The following is a 22132-nucleotide window of genomic DNA, read 5'->3' on the forward strand; positions in this document are numbered from 1 at the left end:
TTTGGAGGTTGTGGAGAAGTGGTGATGAGTTAGGGTCAATGAAGTTGGTGGTTTGTTATTATGAAAGATTCGGGATGCGATTGGGAGTTTGAATTGGTGAGGTGCTGTTGTCGCTTCTGAGTAAAGGAAGCTGGTTGATGGACGGAGGCCGTGACGCGGGAGTGATGACATCACTTTTAGGGGTTCTGCTCGGTTTAGGGTAGAAATGTCTATGATGCCGTTATTCTCGATCCAGAAAAAGCAATGCCACCGTTGAGTGTCAAAGGGAGTTTCGATCGATTAATGCACGGACGAGGTTGGCGTGCGTGTGGCTTGGGCTTTCGTAGCGGGAGCTGGTTGGGGTTCTCGGAAAGGATGATGATATGTAGCTTGCATCGACTGTCTTAGCTCAAATAGACTACTCGAGTATTCTGTGAAAAGATCCTTCTAAGGTGACTCTGTCGAAAAAATCATTTTGCGATCATCTTCTATTAGTAACGCTTTTATGAGGACTGATGAGATGAACTGCCCCTGACGACGGTGCTTGGACTGGTCATCGAGCCATCATCGATCCGATCTTTTCCACAAACGGCCGGCGAATCAGACGAACCAGGGACCTGAACCTTCCGCAACGCTTAATTCTCTTCGTTTCCGCTTTTAGTAAGTAGCTATCAGAGGCACGTGGCCGCTGTTGATTAAATGTTTCATCTTTCTGAAATATCATTCTCTATTGTCAGACTAGACCTTCAACCTGGTGAGAATGGACTAATTTTTCGTGTAGTTAGATTCCGGTTCTCCTCATGTGAATCACTTATAGGACGGAACAATTCGCAGCATTGGCCGAGCTCTGCTAAAGTTGGCAGAAAATATCAAGCCAAGGTTTCACGTCCATCACTTTCTAGACGACCCCAGTTTGTCCCATGAGTCCTGCCAACCAGCCAAATATGTCTTCGTCTTCTTGGCCTTTCCTTCAGTATTCTTTCCACTCGAAATCCGTCCCGCAATTGTAGAGGGTTCGCCGAGATACATGTCCAACATGGCCGCGGGTGTGCTGTCGCGTTTTCTTTCTCTTCGTTAGCAAGAGTTTTAACTTGACAGAAATTCGATAATGCTGATAACTCACCTTCCACTACCAGTAGTAGCAGCCGGGTAGTGAGATTGAGAGGGCATAATGAATTTGGCAAAGCTGCAGTCCTACTCAGGGGCGCGTATAGTGAGCGTAGGGTAACTTCGACTTCAGAGAGATTAATTGATTCGAGTGAGGAATTTTTTCATTTTTCTTTTCTGCAACAGCAAGAACTCGTTTTTATCATAGTTCTGAGAAGACTAGAAGCCATCACCATGGTGCTGGGGCAGTGCTGGGGCAATGGCACTAGCTCACAATGCCGCCATGTGCTGAGCACTTCCCTTGGACACAGACCGGCTCCATCACCTTGCAAGCAAAGCACAAGACTTTCTTGTACACTGAATGGCACTTTGGTGCTTTGCAATATGATTCGTAGATTTTTGGCGATGTGTGAGTGGAGAAATCCGGGCGAATGAGAGGCAAAAGCACGGCGGTGCTTCTCACCTCCAGCCTGATTTGCGCCCGTGACCGTACCACAGAATTTCCCATTACTCGGGTCACATTCTTTCGGTTGCAAGATTGACGTTCTATTACTTCAATCTATTCTGTAAAATCTCGTGCGGCATTCATCATACCCAAGCTCGAAAAAGTCGAATACAATACAAGCACCTCTCTTCTCCCACCTTCCTTCTACGACCCGATCCTTGGTACTCGTAGCTGGACGACACATAAACCAAAGTTGACGACCGCATCTTGCGCCCCCGCCCCGCCAGCATCCTTTAACAAGCGCGAGAAGATGGTGGCTACGGGTAGACCAAGGCCTATTAAGTTCAATAGAAGACGCCAGAGAGCGAGCACTCAAGTTGACGACTCCAATGATGAGGCTGGACCATCGAGAGCAGAGAAACGACCTAAAGCGTCTGAGCAGCCACGTTGGGCGTGCCCGTTCTGGAAGTTAGATCCGTTGAAACATCACACCTGCTTCTCACGGAGTCAGATCGCGCCGAGGCATGTAAAGACGCATGTGCTCCGAGAGCATGTCGCTGGGCCTAAGTGCGAAACTTGTTCCGCAAGCTTCGTGTCTCGCGCCGAGCTCGAGTATCATCTGACCGAAAACCGTGATCATTCCCGCCAATTGGGTGACGTTTCCGAAGACCAAGATTGCGAGCTTCGGTCAATGGGGAGACAGGCGGCCGGGTCAGATTATTGGTATAAAATGTGGGACATTCTATTCCCGGCACTTCCAAGACCAGAGTCACCCTTTGTGGAGGACCCGAGCCAATTCCATGCCGGCATATCTTCATTCATCAGAGTAAACCCGGACCTCCATAACCTGACGGCGGTGCAGCTGATGGAAAGCCTTCTCAAGTTTGGGAATGGTGGGTTGAGTTCAGAATCCTTCCCCCAAGGCACAACAACCCACCAGCCTGCTTCTACTGCACCATGTACGGCCACATCCGAAAAGACCAGACAGGTGCCTCTATTGCATCCCTTGGAAAAGAGCGTTGTGCCCCCCACTGACTCCGGGTACGGTTCGAGAATCGACGTTGCTGCTTCTACCGGGTTCCCTCCAGGCTACTCCGCAGGAGAGACCAATAACGAATACGACCATTTCGAAAACGATGTGATGACATCATACTCAGAAGAATTGACAATGGCTCACTCTCATCTCTACATACAGAAACTTTCCCGCGCGATATCTCATCATCTCGGACGGTTCCTACATCCGGAAAACGTGTCAGATATTCGAGCGGAGCTCCCAGAGATCATCAGAGCTTTTGCAATGCGGATAGGGTACGAATCAGATACATCTGGCCATCGACATGTGATGTGTTTTGTTCGAAAACACTGTCTGTAAGCTTAATGTTTTCTCCAATGCAAATTCGAACTCAAAGTATGTTTACTAATACCGCGGACAAGTCCCATCGTCAACCACGTGGTTGCTGCTGTCGCTGATGGCTCTACTCAAGATCAAGGATCGACTTCTTGCCAGGCAAGCCAACAAAACATGAACTACCTAGAGAAAATGTATATTCTATGGGCTCTCCCGGACGAAAACGTACAGCCTCAGCTTCAAGAGACCATGTTCGAAGGGGTTGAAGGCGAAGTGGAGGACGACACCTTTGATATGGAACCGAATGACTACAACAACGTTGTTCATCGAAGCAATGCTTTCAGCTGGTTGATCGCAGATCTAAAAAGACTCTCCAGTCTCGAAGGGAGCTATGGCGATTCAGACCAGCCAAACGGCATAAGAAGCAACCGACAATTGGTAATTCGCACCTTTCAACCCGGCAGCATTAGCAGGATGGAAGCACCGCAGAAACAGACTGCACACTTCAGGTTGTTTGAATGGGCAGAGACTTTCCAGGCAGGCAACGGTTTTGATTCTGTTGTCGCCACTTGCCTATCTGGTAACGCACAAGCAACCTCAATCAAGCATTATATGGCTCAGACATGGCCCTCAACTGGGCCCCAAATCTTCAGCCTATTGCAGAAAATCATCGAAAATGTTGACAGAGAGCGGACAGGAGACCTGACACACTACATTCTACAAGAGAATACTGAACTTACGGTCAATGTCAATGGATCTTTTCTTGTCCTGACTGTCAGGGGAACATCATACACTATTGCAGAATTCGGAGAGCAGATAGCATGGCTTTGGTCTGCTGTCAAAAGCCCACGAAACAACACGCCTCATAGCTACACACCAATCGTGGCTGTCGCGGCGTCCCGTTTGAACTCGGGTTCTCCTGACGTGGTGACAACAAACTCGCATGCGATGTGGTTTGATATTAAATTCTTCAGTAACCCGACAGAATCGGACATCAACGAGGGACTTGCCTGGTCGAATATCCTTGGTAGGAGAGCGGCCGTGCTCACTGCGTACCCTATACCCCGGAGGCCAGCTGGATTTCCAGGGCTGGAGTTATCCTTCAAATTACTTCTTCAGCTTTCAGGAGGAAGGAAACCGATCAGCGGAGAACGACAGATGTTGATTCAAGGAGGGAAAATGAATCTGAGCTTAAGCAAACGCCTTGGAGATTGTTTTGCATGGCATAGATTGCTCCCGAATGGCGACGTGTGTAGTGATTGCGGAGAGCAAGCTGGCCACTGCCGAGTTTCGACCAAGTTCTCGGAATTGCAACATTCATCGGCTCGACATTTTGTCTCCAGATGTGGCTTAAGGACTTCGAATGATTTTGGTCAGTACAGCTTTTCAAGTATCACTAATCTTGTTCGGGCACCTGTAGGATCAAAGTTTTGACTTTGGCTTTACTGTGTTGTCCGCGTTCCGACTTCGGAGCAAGCTGCGAAAGCCTCAAAGCCCCTGTCATCATTGCGTTTTCTAATCATGAAATAGCAGATTGTCATTCGAGCCCAATGGATGAAGATATACGTAGTCTCGATGCGGCAACTGTGCAGTCTCTGCAGCAGGGTTATTCTAAACATGCAAGTCACAACAGCGGCGGCACCACAGACTCCTCCTCGTTGGACTCTGATTCCTTTTCTATGCCGGATACCTCAACTGAATTCGAGTTATCTGACTTATTTCACATGTCACCCATAATCAGAAAGGCAGCTGACGCATTGCTGACCCAATATCGGCTTGTCACTTCCACTGGAAATTCATCTGGAAGCAATAATAAGCAGAGCTCTCAGGAATCGACATCCATTCTTTCGTCTGCTTCTCAGCGATGTCAATATACAGGTACCATTGGGCTACCAAAAGAAGGTCGAAAGAGAAAGTCGCAACAGATCGACGATCGCGATGAGTCCGACGAGGAGAGACCGGCCCAGCAGGTCTCGAAGAAACCCAGATTGCAACCTCCTAAACACCTGGCTTGTCCTTTCTGGAAGTTTCAATCATATGCGCATCGGCCTTGCTTCAGCCTTAAACTAAACCGGATTCGCGATGTAAAACAGCACCTCAACCGGAAACACACTCCAGCATATTACTGCGACCGTTGCTGTACAATTTTCGAGACAGAGAATAAACTTCGCGAGCACGTATCACATCCCGCGGGATTGTTTTGCGATCCATCGGCATCTCTAGGAGGTATTTCGCGTGGCCAACATTTTCAGTTGACACGAAAATCGGACAAAAGCCTTTGCGAAGAAGAGCAGTGGTTTGCTGTTTGGGATATCGTATTTCCTGGACACAAAAGACCATTGTCTGCTTATCTCGAGTCAGAAATTGTCGAAGATGTTTATCTGTTCCAAGACTACTGTCGTAATCATGGAGCTGCTGTTCTGTCCACGGTAATTCAACCAGAGAACCCGTTTTGCCCAGCCGGTGAAACGGACGCGGACTCCCAGTGCCATTTGGAAGCAGCATTTCGCCACGCCCTTGACTCACTACTGAACGACTGGATTACTAGTCGCTTCTCGGCTAGTACGTCAAGAAACAACGGGCCAAATGACAGCTGTACAAGACCAAGCCATGAGCTCCTAGCGCCCGGAATCCAAGCAGGATCTTCCTCGGATAGCGGGATCGCTTCGTCTATGAATGGATCAAGCTACAGCTTCAATCCCTACACTGCGGTAATATCGACGACTCATGGAACATCAGCCCAATCTGCCGTTGTCCAGCAACTTGCTGATCAAGCGGAAGTTAATGGCGAACTGGCCCCCTCTACTGAGGTTACGAACGATGACACAGAAATATTCTGGCAAGAATCGGCTGTGGACCGTGGTCTGATGAACGACGTTGCGGATTTCATTGATATTGACGTTTTCGACTTTTAGCCTTTACTAGGTAGTGCCTTCGTGTCATTGCGTCTCCTCGAGCCGGATTTTCCGGAGGCTAACGATGAGTGAAAGCGTATGCTCATCGGGGAAAGAATCAAAAGTCATTTTGATGGTTGTATCGTGGTACGTCTCTTTCCAAAAAAAACTTCATAACCGAAGAAAAAAAGAGGGAAAGAAGATAAAGCCCCTTAGCCGGAAGACAAGAACCAACAACACAAGATCGAAGTTGAATGCGCGCCAACTGAGCAGATCGGCGGAACGGTAATAGCGCGGATCGCGTGACGGCCCAACGGCGTGGGGCCGCATGTAACATAGTGTGGCTCCTGTTTGTACGCCATGAGCCTGGATGGACGGTTAACTTCCAAATCTGAGCAGGTAGCCTGAAGCGCAAGAAAATGATAAATCCAGTCTTACAGTGGACTAGGTAGCGGGTTTTGTCGGAATGACGTGCCGGCTGACCCCGTCGGGCACTAGAACCGACGATTCCCACAGGAGATTCGCCGTGCCGCTTCCTTTCGCTTGAGAAGCAAACACGCCCCACTCGCGATGCACATACAATGGATACGCAAGGGACTTCTGATGCTTATCCCCTGGTGGCAGCTTCTGTATTACCTTTTGACAGGGGTGTAAGCAAAAGGACCCTGGTGCCTGGCGTGGCCCTCAGCTTGTCAGGGATCGCGCGGGGTTGGCAGCATTCCCGTTCGAGACCGACGTTCTTGCACAGCCTCACAGAAGTTCCTCAAGTATATCTTCTTTTTGATAGCAGTCTCGCCCACATTATCATTAATAGAAAGCACTGCCTTTTATTTGGTCCTCCCCTTGCTCTCCTCATTGCTCGCTATCAGGTACTCACGCCGTAACTTGATTCACTTTCCAATTCTATCATTCGCAATGGCGTATCCTCATAATGTTGGCATCAAGGCCATGGAGATCTATGTCCCCGGCCAGGTTTGTGACTTCATTGCAGCTCTCCGCACTTGTCCTGGTTCAGCAACTAATTCATATTCTCAGGCCTTAGACCAGTCGCTCTTTGAACAATATCAGGGCGTTTCAGCAGGAAAATATACCGTCGGCTTGGGTCTCAAGTACATGAATTTTTGCAATGATCGCGAAGGTAAGTGCTTACGATGCGAAAACCACGCTGCCTCTGGCAGAAGCGCGATTACGGCGTGGTGCTCCGTATGTCCATAACCTACTGACATAATTACCTAAGATGCCACTTCCCTTGCGCTCACGGCAGTTTCATCTCTATTGAAGAAATACAACATCGACCCCAAGTCAATTGGTCGTCTGGAGGTCGGCACGGAGTCCTTGATCGATAAGGCAAAGTCTATCAAGACTGTGCTCACCCAGCTCTTCGAGCCTGCCGGCAACACGAGCCTAGAGGGTATTGACACCATCAACGCGTGTTACGGAGGCACGAGTGCTCTTTTCAATGCCGTCAACTGGGTCGAGTCTCGCTCATGGGACGGCCGTGACGCTATCGTAGTGGCCTCGGACATTGCTCTTTACAGGGAGGCATCTTCCCGGCCGACTGGCGGCGCCGGCTGTGTCGCCATGCTCGTGGGCCCCAACGCTGTGCTCTCACTGGACCCGGCGCTCAAGGGTACCTTCATGACACACGCCTATGATTTTTACAAGCCCGATCTCAAGGCAGAGTTCCCCGTAGTCAACGGGCATGAGTCTCTCCGATGCTACACCTCCGCGCTGGATGGCTGCTACAACCGCCTTAGGGAGAGAGTCGAGAAGGCCAACGTGAAGGCGAATGGCCACGGCCACAAGACTGATACGCGCAGCCTGTTGGACATCTTCGATTATATGGCCTTCCACACGCCCAACTGCAAGCTTGTGAGCAAGTCTTACGGACGTCTGCTGTACAACGACTACAAGCAGGGTGGTGACGAGGACACCTGGGGGAAGGTCCCCGCCGAGCTTCGCGAGCTCAGCTATGAGGACTCCCTGAAGAGCAAGGAGCTGGAGAAGCTTTTTGTCACCTTGTCCAAGGATCGTTTCAAGTCGCGAGTCGAGCCTTGCATTGCCGCTCCCACACAATGCGGTAACATGTACACAGGCAGTCTTTACTGTTCCCTCATCAGCTTGATTAGTAACATCGACCTGAAGGACTCAGTGGGGAAGACGATCGGCATGTTCAGTGTAAGTGCTCATTTTGTGATTGCGCTCTCAGAGGCTCTTTTTCTTACTAATTGTCATCCCTATCAGTACGGCAGCGGAATCGCCAGTACTCTGTTCGCGCTGAAGGTCACAGGTGATCTTACCGAGCTGGTCCAAAAGATTGATATCATGGACCGATTGAGTCAGCGCAAGATTTCAACTCCCGAGGAATATGAAGAGGTAATCAGCCATGTCGGATGTTATGATTTGAAGCAGTTGCTAACCGCATACAACCAGGCTTGCGCCCTCAGATTGAAGGCTTACGGCGCCAAGAGCTTTGAGCCCGGTGGCAGCATTGAGAACATGGCCCTAGGCACATACTATCTCAAGGAAATTGATGAGTCGTACCGTAGAACGTACGTCGTGAAGGAGTAGAAAGAGAATGTGCTGATGGAAACGACGTCCTTTCGTTGTTATGAGCGGCTCCCATCTAGAGTATAGGTACACCAGATGAAATTTGGGTAGCAAAGATTAGACAGACATAGATCATAGATCGTTCAGGACCTTCGAATGAATGAATAAAATCCAAGTAATAGAATGATATATTTGCTTCTCTATTTGTATTAATCTTAGTCACACCGTAGCACGGGCGGACTGATCCAGCAGAAGTCGCTCTGATTACCGCACCACCATCAGCGTGATACGCCGTGTGAAGGATGATACCAAAGACCTGTCATGTGTCGATGAACCACTTTGCCTCGAATCCAACTGTGTGGAAGACTTGTGTTCCTGCACGACTTCCTCCTTCTTTGACGCCACTCGCAACGGCATCGGTACCGCCGGAACCCTGAAGTCGCCGTGGTGACAGCCCATTCTCGAGGTAAGTGTGCACTCTACCTGGGGAAAGGCTTGGAGTAGGTGTCAACATTGTTGGTACGGTAGAGGAAATGACGGAGGCGACGTCAGGTGTCGTACTGAACGAACAGGCACAGCTCTGGGTGGGGGTCGATGCTGCTATCGTGGAAAATGACGAGATGGCCGATGTAGATGATGAGGCAGAAGAAGAGCTGTGCAGAGAACCCTGCGTTGCTGATAGGGTCGGTGTCGGTGAAGAATGACACGCAGAGGTTTGACAACATGAAAATTAAGCACCTAGTTGAGGACGATGAAGAAAATTTGAAGGTCGTAAGGTCGCAAGGCTTGAGGCAGGTGTTGTCCCTGTTCGGCTTGTAGATGGCGCAATCGTCAACCTTATGAGGATGAGGATAATAACCTGCTTGTTTACATGGAGGGTTTGATACACCGACCGTACTTCGCTTGGCACGAAGCAGGGTTGCAATGCTCGATTTTGTTGCCGCACTGATCAAGAGAAACATTAGAACAAGGCCATCGAGGTGAAGTTTCACGGGAGGACTTACATAGTTGTATGAACTACAGCAGGCTCCCCAGTCGCTTCCCAAACATGTTTGCCCCCCGAAGCTGGCACCACACCGACCGTCCTGGGTGACTTTTTGCGCGGTAGACGGCGTTGGAGAACGAGAGGAAGTCGCAGATGTGGGAGTAGAACTCAGCGAGGGCGTTGTAGAAGTCGAAGATGGGCGCGTGGAAGTCGGGGAAGTACGAGTAGATGAAGACGAGATATAGGGCAAGGAACGCCTCTCTTTACATTTTCCATATTCAGGTTGACATCCAATGTTGCAGTAGTGAAATGTGCTTCCGCTGTGGTCTTGGTAAGCGTTGAACGGGAGATGTAAACATGCAGTTTTACTCACCACCATCCATCCTGTGAGCAACATGAGCCAGACGTGCTACTCAGGCATGTTTTTCCAAACTTTTTACCGCATCGAGCGTCTGGCGGTGTACTCGCAGCGTTGACAAGGAAAATGAAAAGAAGGACTGCCAGGATTGAAGAATGCATTGTAGGCGTGCAAGTGGTGTAGGAAGAGGATGTCGACCGGGTTGAGTGATGACTTCTGCGGAAAGAGAACTGCGACAGGCAGTTTATATCTAGATGAGTGTGAAAATTGCAATCGATGCCGAGCGCAAGGAGCAAAAGTGGCTTGCAAATCTAGGCGTCAATTAGACATTCAATATTTCTGAATCGAGAAGGACCAGACCCCTCAACGCGTTTTCAACAATTTATTCCCAAGCCAAAAGTCTCTTATTCGGATTCATTCACTGATGGCCCCCGTTTGTTTTCAGCGAAGAACCTTTCTGCTGCCCTGGGCACTCGAGTCCTTCATCTAGAGCATTGATTGTGCTGAGCCCATCATGCAACACCACTTGCAACGCTAACGTCATCATTTTGATCTCAAATTGCAGGCTCATGGCACGTAGATACTAGTTGCTAGCTGAGCGCTGTCTCGTCTCGAATGTGTCTGGGTGAGAATAGTACAGGCCCGTCGTGTGACGCTGCAAGAGACTACTGATTGCGATGATGTGGCGAACATCCACAGCAATGTTTTAGCGCAATGTACAACACGTGTCGATGTGCTTTTATTGCTTTTTACTCCACTAAAAAAACTCTCAGATCTTTCAGAAACTTTCTCAATACAGCAAGCAATTCCATAGTTTCGATGATAGCCGCCGATCACTGTACAATAGAGCCAGCAGTTGGTGAGATGGCTGAGAAAGGTGGCATTTAAGCTCAAGCTGGCCAGCCGCAGCTAGTAGAGGTTGATGAGCGACGGATGTGCAGAAGTTGACGTTTCTCCCGCCTCATTCTCGGCATTTGAAGTCCTGCTGTCTATCAGACGCCCCACCATACGCTCTGCAAAGGGCAACAGGCGGCTCGCCGGCGATGAATATACGCAGGTTTCTCTTGGCAAAATACATGTAATGTCAGTACTCACCGATCATCAGTCAGAATGCCACGACCAGTAGCTACAACGAGTATCATGAAAGACCGCGTGGTGTTGTCAACTATTGGAGCGCCGGAAAGTCATGGGAATCGGAAAGAACTTTGGGTTATGATGAACCTGCGCCGTTTGCTGGGGACAACTTTCCCAGATGATCCCTAGGGCGCACAACGGGCGCAGAACCTCGCTCTAGAGACGGCCGTCGGATTAACCCCATACTGTTGTACACCGCTGACTGCTCAACTCACGAGACCTTCGCATCCCGTCGGGTGTAGTTCAGTAATGGAGACCCCACGTGTGAAGCACGACCAATCATGTTAAGCGGTAGCACATTCCATATCACGTTAATTAAAGCACAAATTGAGGTCAAGCTTCTTTCGGAGAAAATCGTAGAGAGCAGATTTCCGGGGTTAGACCGATTTGAGGATTCTGACTCGCGCAGAGATAAGGAGAGGAAGTTCTAGAACGTGATGAAGGAACACGTACCCGTCTTCGAATTACGCACTTGTTCTCTCCTCTTTGTTTTGACAGAGTTCATGAGGTGCGGATGACGGACCAGAAGCAACTCAATCGCCAACCCTCGGCAACAACTACAGTATGGCTACCCACACATCAATAACTGTGGACATTCCCTATGTTAAACGGAACGATGACGGCAATATCCCGAATCATGCGCAGATGTTTTCCCACGATACCGAGTTTCTCGATGTTCAGCCATCAGAGGTTTACAACGCCCGGACGACCGATCGAGGGTTTTCGATATCAAGCAACGGGTTCCAATACGCGCGACTGAATGAACCGCCTCAGATCGACTACCTGGACGAGGAGCAAGTCAAGAAAACATACTTCCCTGAGCTTGAGAGGTTACTGAAGAAACTGTATGTTCATAATGTTTTCTCACGGCCAGGCACAATGTCGGCCGATGATGTCGAAATGCTGACGACTCATACTTGACACAATAGGCTTGGCGCCTCTGAAGTAAAGGCTTTTCATCACGTCGTGCGCAACGTGACCTACGAGGATGGGATGGCCTACACCCGAAAGCACCGCTGCCCAGCCCGGAGACCTCATGTCGACGTTACCGACAAGTTCGCGCCGATCCTGATGAGCTGGGATTGCCCGGACATGCATGCGGATATGTATGCCAATGGAAAGCACTGGCAAATGGTCAACGCGTGGCGGCCGCTGAAGACGGTGCGCAAGAATCCTGTGACCGTCGCTGACACGGCATCGATGGCTTGGGAGGACTACTTGACTGTCCCGCAGCCAGAGGTCCAGACCGCAGGATGCGTATCGGAAACACGATTGGTGGTACATGGCGGACCAAACGCCCGAGGAGGTGTTGCTCTTCCTGCAACACGATTCTGAGGGGGCTCAAGTGGTTGCTCATACATCGTTTACCCAGCCAGGACCGGTTCCGAAAGAGCCCAGAGAGAGTATTGAAGTTAGGTTGTTCGTTGTTTACTAATGATAATTGAAGGATACCACATCGAACTCAACATTGAGAATTCATGGTTCACCACCTGTTTGAGCTTTGACTGATTATATATGACAAGCTCTTTGAGAACATTGGGTCTCGTTGATGGCTCTTGGTTGCGGGATTAGCTTTGTCATTTGGGTCAGTTGGACGATCGTCGATTGCCTCAGTGCTATGAAAGAGCGTCAAATCTGGTTTCTCTACTTATTCTGAGCTTATGTTAAGGTCGCGCACTTAGGTATGGCCATGAGGTTCGTCCTGCTGTCCATTACGCGGCGTGTTTTGAGCACCATCCATGTCCTGATTTGGAAGGAATCTTTCTTAAAGAAGTCTTGCAACCATTAACAGGCCGGCTCAAAGAGATAATCTTTGATCAAGACTTGCAAACTTACATCCAACGTGGTAGACTCTCATCGAAAGGCATAGAGGCGGTCTTTGTACCTTACGACTAGAATCAACCAGAGTCGGTTGCCTGTAGTTGGACAGAGACCCGCGACTGTTTAAGGCAACAGATCTCGGCAGTTTTAGACTTCAACTTTTACTTCTCATCTGCGTGTCGACAAAGCTCGCAGAAGCCAAGATACCGGCCTTAATCGAATCATCACCCGAACCGTACCATGGCTCCAGCGTCCCGGTTTTCCCAGCTTTGGGAAGACCTGCTCTTGTCTCCCCCGGCTCCTGTGTCCCGGTTGGACCAGCTTTGGGAAGAGTCACTCTGTCCTGAGTACACAATCCGCAGAATCGCGCTCGCAACAAAAGACACGCCCCAGCCGTGTAGATGTGTCCCTCTGGAGTAAGTGCGTCTTCACAAATCCCTTGAGCGAGTAGCTAATAGGTACAACAGCGACCGAATAGACGTACACGCTGAAATTGACCCCGCGCGGGAAGAAAGAGAGCGCGAAGCCCGCAGCGCCGTCATTCAGGCGCGGAACAAAGCAGATCTAGAATCCCGCATTAGCCAGTTGCAAACCCTCTGTAACAGCAACTCGCGCTTCTTCCGCATGCCCAAAGAGGTCAGGGACATGATTTACGACTTCGTTCTGCTAGACATGCCTCGACAGGAGTTCATCGACCTGGAACTTGCCAACACACGATACTCGCGTTGGAAAAGTTCTCGACTTCGACGCCTGCTTGAAGTGTGCCGTCTTTTCAAGGACGAGCTCCTGAGCTTTTTTCTAGGTCTCAACATCGTCAGAATGTCGTTATATGCTTCGGACTTCTCCGACAAGTTGGGCATCCGCAGAGGGGCCAAGATCGTGGCATCAGCACATGTATTCATGGCGTTCCTGGAACGAGTCAGACGTTTCGCTTTGCATCACGAGGGAAGCGACAGGCCGTTCTGGAAGGACACGACTGCTAAAACAGGCCTATTGTTGGCGAACTCGATGCCTCAACTCCAGGAGTTGACGATTTACCCGACGGAGGAGACGACACATCGCGACGGCGACTTCTTGTTCTTTGTACTGCAGGTTTTGACGAGCCCCAGCCTCAACAAATTCATCTTCTTTGACACTTTTGACGTTGTCAAAGAGGGTGACTTTGAGTGGGCGAGGAACAAGGACTCGACATATCGGATCGAGGTGGCCTGCCTGCGGCCCGACAAACGTGAGCCACCAACTGGACGATGTGGGCCCTTTGTAGCGTTTACTGGTCCGCCCCGTTACGAGGGCTGGCGTACGCGAGAAGAGCCTCGCATCAATGCCATTTGGCCGTGGCGGGAGAGATGCCTCAGCATGATGGGGATTCAATTCAACACCCAGCCAAGTCTAATGGAGAATAACCGCGTCAAGTTTGCTATCGACTGAAACGAAGATTGTTTTGGCTTCACTAAGGTGGCTTGCTCGACTTTGGTAACGATGGACTGTGAGACTGTTCAAGAGGGCGTATGGTTTACACGGGCTGGGGTGTACTTTGAGTAATAGACTTGATTATTCGTGCGCTAGCTTCGGCCTGTTATGATTTCATTGTTGAACACGTCAACCGAATGTTGCGATCTTTGACTTGAGCTTTATTCTCACATTGAGAAAGTTGTGCCCTATCTTCAACGTGTTTTGAATCTGCTAAATGCCGGAGCAACTTGGCCATCTTGGTAGGCAACTTCGGAGCCTGAGTGACTTACGTTCAGCAACCATTCCACGTGACTTGCTGAGTCTGCTTGAACATATCTCCCTAGCCAGTCCACGAGACCAGACTGGAATGAATGAGCACAGGTAAAATACATCAAGGTAGAAAAGTGGAAAATGCACCAAGCTGGAATTGATGAGCTTCAAGTTATCAACATGAATACAACTTCCCCACGGGGTCACGTCCACAGAAACACAACACGCGTTTGGCCAAGGAAACTGCCGAGCACGCTGACAGGTCGCCTTCACAGATAAGCAACGCGGCGCAAAACTCTCTGCGGCACAGACTGCAACGCTTCAATGCCCGCTATTACTCGTCGTCCGTCCCCCCTCATCCATCCGTGTCAATATCAACAGACTCGAGCTGAACGCGGGGTTGTGGGAGCACTGAGCAGGTCTGTGTATATCACCCCCACAAACCGGGTGCGGATTGCGACGTGGGCAGTCTGAGTCCCACCCTGTCGTGATTACATCATCACCAGGAGAAAAAGAGACGATCATCATCGTTGCAGTCGGGTTGCAGTTGTTGCCCGGGCTGGCCGGGGTCCGCAGTCGCCCGCCCGGATCGACAGAGGGGCGCGCGACGGACGGTTCGGTTGGGTGGTTGGCCCTGCCATATCGAACGCGCGGAAGCCGTTGGAGGCGGTGGGATACCTACCCTTTGCTTTTTCCCTCCAGACGCGTAGAATTCGGCAACCACTTCGTCAAAGATTTCGTGTTTCTGCGAGTGGGCTGGGCGGCGGGTTGAGGCTGACCGCGGATGATCGCATCATGGTGGCCACTCTACATGAAGCAGCATCTGGAGAAGAAGCAATCTCGTGTGAGAGCTTGGCCTCGAAGCGGTCCGCATATGATCGACAATCAAGTTGGGGCCCTTATCAACGCCAGATTCGCTGCTGCCGCCGCTGTTGATCCGGGTGGCAGCAGCACGGCAGAAGAGTGGTGTTGTGTGACCGCGTGGCGCGACATAAGCTCATCTGTAAGATTACCTAAAAATAGAATCGTGTTGGTGGTGTTTTTTTTTTCTCCTACGTCGCAACGAGTCGTAATAAAAGTCCCGAGGGCACTTGCGAGACGCAGGAAATTGGAGAAGAAAGGAAAAAACGAATGCACCGCGTACACCACGCCGTCGTCGTATGTAAGCAGATCTTCAAAGACAGACAGCCTGATGGCACTGCACTGTGGCAATTGTGTGCGCAACACACGAAAGACAGGGCCAAGAGGCAACCTAGCCATCACTTCACTCGTTGGCGAAAAAAACAGGTTCCCTGCCCCCTGACAAACCTTAACGACTCAGGGGGCCGCCGCACTTGGCGCCGTCGTTGACGAGCAACACTCAGACTACAAAAACTCAATTTGTCTTGTGGCCGCGGTTCGTCTGAAGATGCTTGGCATTCCGGTCTTGGCAGAAAATCATGGGGCGGTCAAGAAGGAATATAGGATGGAGATCAACGGACGAAGAAGAGGGAGTGATGAAAGTACACGGCTGGGCGGTCTTTTGTTGACACACGGGACGCGGACGTCTTGTCCTTGTGAACGGGTGCTGTCCACGAGGGAAGAGGAGCAACCCGAATTTCAGTTAAATGACACTGACAGTATGACACTGTGTTGTTTATTTCATCCAATGTCCCAGAGTTCATGCCGCGGACGGAGCTGCGCACGGGGATGGATGGATGATTGGGGCGTGTGGTAGGTTGCAATGTGCGCGCAGCACCCCCACCGCGGCGACGCGGCAAAGCCGAAGGCAAGGGAGGGAGAAGAAAGCGAATGGAAGGCAGGCAGCCCTCTGCCATTATCCACCGTCCATGCCAAGGGTTCGATCGAGGCAGCCCCCGGGAATCCGACGTGGACCCGTCGGTCGCATCCTCGCTTTCTCTCTGCGGCTGCACTGCGGCGGCCGGGAGACGGCCGCGGTTGGCTGCTTGCTTGGTTGCTTGCTGCGTCGTACGGTGAACACAGGCCAGTTCGACCGAAGCCCCTATCTATGAGACCCCCAGCAACCGCTGATATCGGCGGCCGTTCAGGGCGGCGCTGCTGCTGCTGCTGGCAACGGTCGAGCGACCGACCGGTACATGGGAGACAAAGGAAAGCAGAGACAGAAGAGAGAGAAGAATGAGCGGCGGAAAAGAAGGAAGAGATGGCTTGCGGCACCATTGGGACGCAGATCTCGCCGTTCCGTCAAGCCAGCCGGATCGGCGTTTTGTCCGGACGCAAATCCTCTTCCTCTTATTCGTACTTGGGATAAGTACGAACACAGGTGGCAGCTTAGCTTAGGTAGCTAGGGGCGTATCTGCAAAAACGAGGAACACGGATGAATTATGAGGCGCGGACGTTTTAGCACGCATGTTCGAGCGGACGAACGAACTGATGCCGGTGACGAGTGGGATACAGGCACCTGTGATGCTAGTGACACCTTGTCTTGGACCCAACCTCCCGCAAGCCACGACCGACAGGCAACTGCACCAGAAAACCGCGCCGGTCGCAGGATCTATTTCGACGCACTTGAAACCATTGAGGAAGCCAGTAGTAATGAGGAGCATGTCTCGGGGGAACGACGAGATGGATAAGGCCACTGGAACTATCGGACGGACTTTGCCAAGAACTTTCTAAAGTAGTCACATTTTTGGGGAAGACAAAAAGAAAGTGATCAAAGATTTCTGAGACAAGCGACGATTTTTATCAAGTTTTTGTGAGTTATATTCTCAGTTTTGAACAAAAAGATATTTATGAATGATGATGTTCGTCCTCTCTCTCATCCCTTCCAGCAGGGTGTGTCGGAAGACCCTCATCAGCGCCACCCGTTCCGCCCCATTGATTTGCGTAAATTCTATACTGATCTATGTGCAGTAGTTTACAGGCATTACATTATCGTGACAGTCATCCTGTGGTTTTGTACGTTGTGTATGCCGCATTGTTGTGTGTGATGTGTGCGTTTGTGCATGCTTTGTGTAAATGCGTCATTTGTAGCCCGCCCCTCTCCCAAATTCCCGGTTTGGAGCAACATTTCGCTGCCTGCGCCCATTTGTGTAATTTGATAAAACAGAAATGCGTATGTGTGTGTGTGTGTTGAGAAAAAGAATTGCAACCGGTAAATGTTTTCGCGGCAGTAACGAAGGAAGAATCCAATCTAGAAGAAGAAAGAGCAGACGAAGATGAGGATGGTGTAGGCCGTCGTGATGGTCAGCTCGGTCTCGAACCAGGCGGCCTGGCCGCCGAATGCGATCTTCTTGCTGCCGGGGGACGGGTGCGCGACGAAGGTCTTGGGGTCGCGGTCGAGCAGGGCCTCGCGCTCGGGCATGTTGGGCGGGTCGATGGCGTAGGCGATGGGCGTCCAAAGGGAGCTGCAGATGAAGATGAAGGTCAGGGGCGGCCAGAAGGCGTGGGTGATGAGGCTGATGAGCAGGTCGCGCAGGTCGCTGTTGAGGTAGAAGGACTTGTACGAGGTGAGGACGACGCCGACGAGGGTGAGGTAGACGAAGGACAGGTGGAAGATGGCCATGTAGTTGATGAGGACGCCCCAGAGGCGGCGGAACATGTTCTTGCGGGTCTTGGGGTCGCGCTCGTTGAGGGCGGAGCCGAGGGAGCCGGTGGGCTTGAAGGCCTGGGTCTGGCCGCCGAGCCAGGTGGGCAGGATGAAGGAGCGGATGATGCAGAGGGCGATGTAGGGCGACATCCAGAGCTGGTAGCGGGAGCCGCGCTGGCCGGTGTGGTAGCCGGCCGGGATGAAGAGGGCGAACTCGCAAAGGCGGTTGGAGACGGTGGCGGCGAAGCAGGCGCGGATGAGCCAGCGGAGCTGCTCGTAGTTGGCGTAGGCGACCAGGGGCTTGCCCATGACGAGGATGATGGGGATGGCGAACATGGAGATGGTCAGGAGGATGGTGTACAAGCTGAGCGTCGCGTACAGGAAGCCAGAGAAGCGCTGGGCGGCCGTCATGTTCTTGACCTTGTCGCCCCACAGGCAGAAGTTGAGCTTGAACGAGGTGTCGACGGTTCCGATGGCCCAGCGGGTGCGCTGCTTGAGATGGCCGCCATAGTCCTCGGGGACGGTGCCGAACTGGAGGGGCTCGTGGATGTAGGCCGTCTTCCAGCCCTTGCCAAGCATCAGAGTCGAAGTCGCGACGTCCTCGGCCAGGGAGCCGAGGGGGAAGTTGCCAATCTCATCGAGAGCCTCGCGGCGGACGACGTAGCCGGAACCGGTGCACCAGGCGACGCCGAGGGCGTCCTTGACGGGCTCGATGACGTGAACGAAGAAGTCCAAACTCTGGGCCAGCGGGTCGGAGGGCGGGGTGTTGTAGAAGAGCTGCGGGGGGCAGGCGAGAGCCACCTTCAGGTCGATGAGCATGTGAGGCAGAATGGCACGGAGCCAGTCGCGCTCGGGGATCTGCAGGCACGGAGTTTATTAGCTGGGGTGAACGTGGGTAGAAACATTGGCTGAAAAGCTTGTTGCACGGATGAGGGGAACCGGGGGCGTTGAGAGTGAGAGTGAGGGTGAGATGAGATCAGATGAACACGTACCATGTCGGCGTCGAGAGCAGCCATGAACTGGCCGGCACCTCCGGGCATGGTGTGGACGTAGTCGAGAGCGTGGTTGAGGTTACCGGCCTTGAAGTGGTGAGGAACTCCGGGGTACTTCGGGCGGGCGAGGTAGAAGACGTTCGGGTAGGTCATGGCCAAGGCGGCGATGCCGGCCTCCAGGCCGGCCGACTTGCCGTCGTCGCACACGATGACACGGAACCGGTCGCGGGGGTAGTCGATGTCGCAGGCGGCGCGGACAGTGTCGAGGACCAGGTCGTCCTCCTCGCCGCAGCATGTCACCAAGGCGTCGACCGTGGGGACCTCGTCGCCCATGAGGCGGAGCTTGGGGCGATGGCGCTTCTTCATCGACCACATGGTCCAGATGTTGTGCATGAGCGAGGGGATGGCGACGGCGATCTCGACGGCGATGAAGACCCAGGCCTGCGAGTAGATCTCCTTGGCGATCTGCTGCGCGGAGATGACGCAGTAGATGCGCAGAGCGAGGTAGGCGAGGTACATGGCGGTAGCGAAGAGGATCAGGAAGGGGACCAGCTTGAAGAGCTTGCGCTTCCAGCCGCCCCAGATCTCGGAGTCGTCGCGCTTGTGAAGTCTCGCGATCTGGTCGCTGCCCTCCACCCATTCCTTGTTGAGAACCGGAGACGCCTGGCCAGGGAGCAGAGTCTGCAGACTCTGGTGGCTCTGGTTCTGTTCACAATGTCAGCCAACATAGTCTACAATTCTCAAATATTCTCATACCATTGGGCTGTTCGGCGCGGAATCAGTTGACCACGGATGCCTCGGGGCGGGGAGGTAGTCGAACGGCGTCTGCTGGCCGCTCTTCAGCGTGGGCGTGGCCGCTCGAGAATCGACGGGAGTGTCCATCCCCGAGATGGAGGGCCCAATCGACGGTGCGCCCGACATGCCGATGGAGTGGCGGTTTGCCCAGCCTGGAGGACCGTACTCGTCGCCGCCTGCGATGGCAGGAGGTTGCGCGAACTGCGGCGGCGGCGTCTGGAACTGCTGCTGCTGGGGCTGCGGCGACGGAGCGTTGCTCGTGAGGGCGCGGGCAAAGGGGAAGTCGGGCTGGGACTCGTTGAGAGTGCTGGCGTAGGAGCCTCCGTACGGGTTCTGGTTGTACTCCTGGTACTGGTTCTGGCTGTACTGATCCTGATGGTACTGGTCCTGGTGGTAGTGCTGGTTCTGGTTCGGAGAGGAGGCGTTGTTCTGCTGGTACGGTTGTTGATATTGTTGCTGGTGAGGGTGGTGATGGCCTTGAAGAACATCGATTTCCACCATTTCCCCCTCGTCATGCCCCTGCTGCTGTCCTCCTTGTCCCCTCATCATGGTTGCGGTGTTGCCCAACCGACGGCTGGAATGAACGAGTGAATAGTGTCTCCAAGGGCGGAAACGTTTGTGCGGTGCGTGCCTTGTTGGTATGGCGGGCGCGTTTTGTGTGTGAGTGTGTGTGAGCCGGGAGCGTGTGTAAGAGGCTGATCCAGGTGTAAAACAAGGCAAAGCGATTGTGGTTGTCTCCCCGCGCGCGTCTCTCGCTCTCCCTTTCTCTTCTCCTGCCGAGCCTTTGGAAGGTTTGGATGCGTGTTAAACGAGCGTGGTGTATGTGTCTAGAAAAGACACAGAAGAATCAAGAGGGAAGAAGAAGATGGGGACCCGCTAGCAGAAGAGCATCGGTTGGACTAGTATGTCATCGAACACGAGCTGGAGCTAGTGCAGGGAGGGTTGCAGGTTGCAGAAGAGAGTACTGACTCTCGAGCTTGCTTTCCCAAGAAGCCTTGACAGGAGGAAGTGCCGTCTGGGTCTCTTGGGGGGGAAGAGAGAGAAGGAGTACAAGAAAAAGGACCTCGAGGAGCAAGCAGCACAGGCTTGGAGATTTGACGGGAAGGGGAAGTCTGGGGGAAAGAGGGCAAGTCCGGGCTACGACAAGCAAGACATCTGGGCCAGGAGGCTTTTGGGGGACCTGCGGACCTGCATCGAGGCAAGTCTCTCTAGAGGGGGGACATGACTTGACGGGAACCCACTCGGACTCCGCTAAGCCTCACTGCCATGATTACGATCCGACCAGAAAGGCCTGACGTGATTAAAATTGGGAGGTCCAGGTTGGGGCCGGGTTGATGGAGCCCACATCGTCGGCTTGCCCAGTCCTGGCGCGAGGATGTGTATCTGCTGGACCCATATCACATTCACATTTTTTTTTTCCTTCCTGCCTGCGCCTTGAAGCTACCTCATGGTCTGTGCAACATGACTGGTGTTGTGACCGATGTCTGTCTATCTGTCTGGCTGCCTGTGTGCCTGTGTCTGTGTCGGAGTTGGCGGCTGCTGGCCGTCATACAGATGCTCTCTCGAGTATGAGGGGGGTGGCAGAGCGAGACAAGACGCTGTGATAGTCCCGAGAGAGGAGAGACTGGCGAGAGACTAACACGACATGGGCACATATCACACAGAGAGAAGAGGCCAAGCGCTTGCTTGCCTGCTTGCCAACTTTGCTTGTTGACTTACTCGAGGGGTGCGTGGTTGTGGATGGACAGGGGGGTGTGGATGTGTAGATGGGCGCGCGGGCGCCAGGGGAGCCGGTTAGCTTGTCTTGCCAGGCAAGCCACCAAGCCACGGCAAGCCCCGATGCCTGGTTGGTTTGGCCGCCGTTGGTTCGAATTGTTTTTCTCGCCTGGCATTGTCTGTGTTTGCCTCTCATTCGCCGTTTCCCAATCGCCCGCTCGCAAATTCGTACTAAAGGATTGGATGTTTCGGTCAATTGATGAACATCCAACCAGGGGCTAACGAACTCCACCTAGGCGTTGAATTGGGGAAAGGAAAATGGAACTGGGAAGCAAAAAAAAGGGGAGAAGCAAAATAACAGTGAAAAAATTCAATAAGAGTTGTCAGTACCGGGCGGGCGGCGGCAGCGGAGGGCGATTCAAGCAGTGAGTGTCCTTGGTGGCCCCCCCTTCGCGCCTGCGAGGGCGCCCTCACCACGCCTCCTCAGCTGTGCTTGGCCAACCCTTTTTCCCACAGTGTGCTTTTCTTTTTCGAGGAGAAAGAGGACCCGTTTTGCAAAGTGGATTTTACAAAGCCGGGAACGATGCGCTCGCCAATGACGAGCTCCCGGGAGGATCCCGGGACCCTGTTCCAAGGTCCGCCGATGGCAGCAGCACAAGCACAGTCCGGACCACATCCACTTCCAGGGCCGTTATCTTCACTTTATCCCTGCGTTTTTTTCTCGTGTTCTAGAAATGCG

The 22132-nt window shown here is 52.4% G+C and overlaps 2 protein-coding genes across 2 annotated transcripts; one reads left to right on the forward strand and one right to left on the reverse strand.

Annotated features, from left to right (window-relative positions):
- Positions 1 to 6688: 6688 nt before the first annotated feature.
- On the forward strand, positions 6689 to 8344 carry ERG13 (Hydroxymethylglutaryl-CoA synthase; the record flags this gene model as incomplete). The annotated part of the gene is made up of 5 exons (XM_037324574.1): positions 6689 to 6745; positions 6809 to 6911; positions 7011 to 7951; positions 8018 to 8149; positions 8207 to 8344. The coding sequence occupies 5 exons, from the start codon at positions 6689 to 6691 to the stop codon at positions 8342 to 8344; spliced, it is 1371 nt and encodes a 456-aa protein (XP_037176388.1).
- Positions 8345 to 17494: 9150 nt separating this feature from the next.
- Positions 17495 to 20226, reverse strand: CGCA056_v009328 (Cellulose synthase catalytic subunit; the record flags this gene model as incomplete). The annotated part of the gene is made up of 3 exons (XM_037324575.1): positions 17495 to 18748; positions 18883 to 19587; positions 19639 to 20226. 3 exons carry the CDS (start codon positions 20224 to 20226, stop codon positions 17495 to 17497), a joined length of 2547 nt encoding a protein of 848 aa, XP_037176395.1.
- Between the last annotated feature and the right edge of the window lie 1906 nt (positions 20227 to 22132).

Source organism: Colletotrichum aenigma (assembly GCF_013390185.1).
Source record: "Colletotrichum aenigma strain Cg56 chromosome Unknown KSG_Cg56_contig06, whole genome shotgun sequence".
Taxonomy (NCBI): domain Eukaryota; kingdom Fungi; phylum Ascomycota; class Sordariomycetes; order Glomerellales; family Glomerellaceae; genus Colletotrichum; species Colletotrichum aenigma.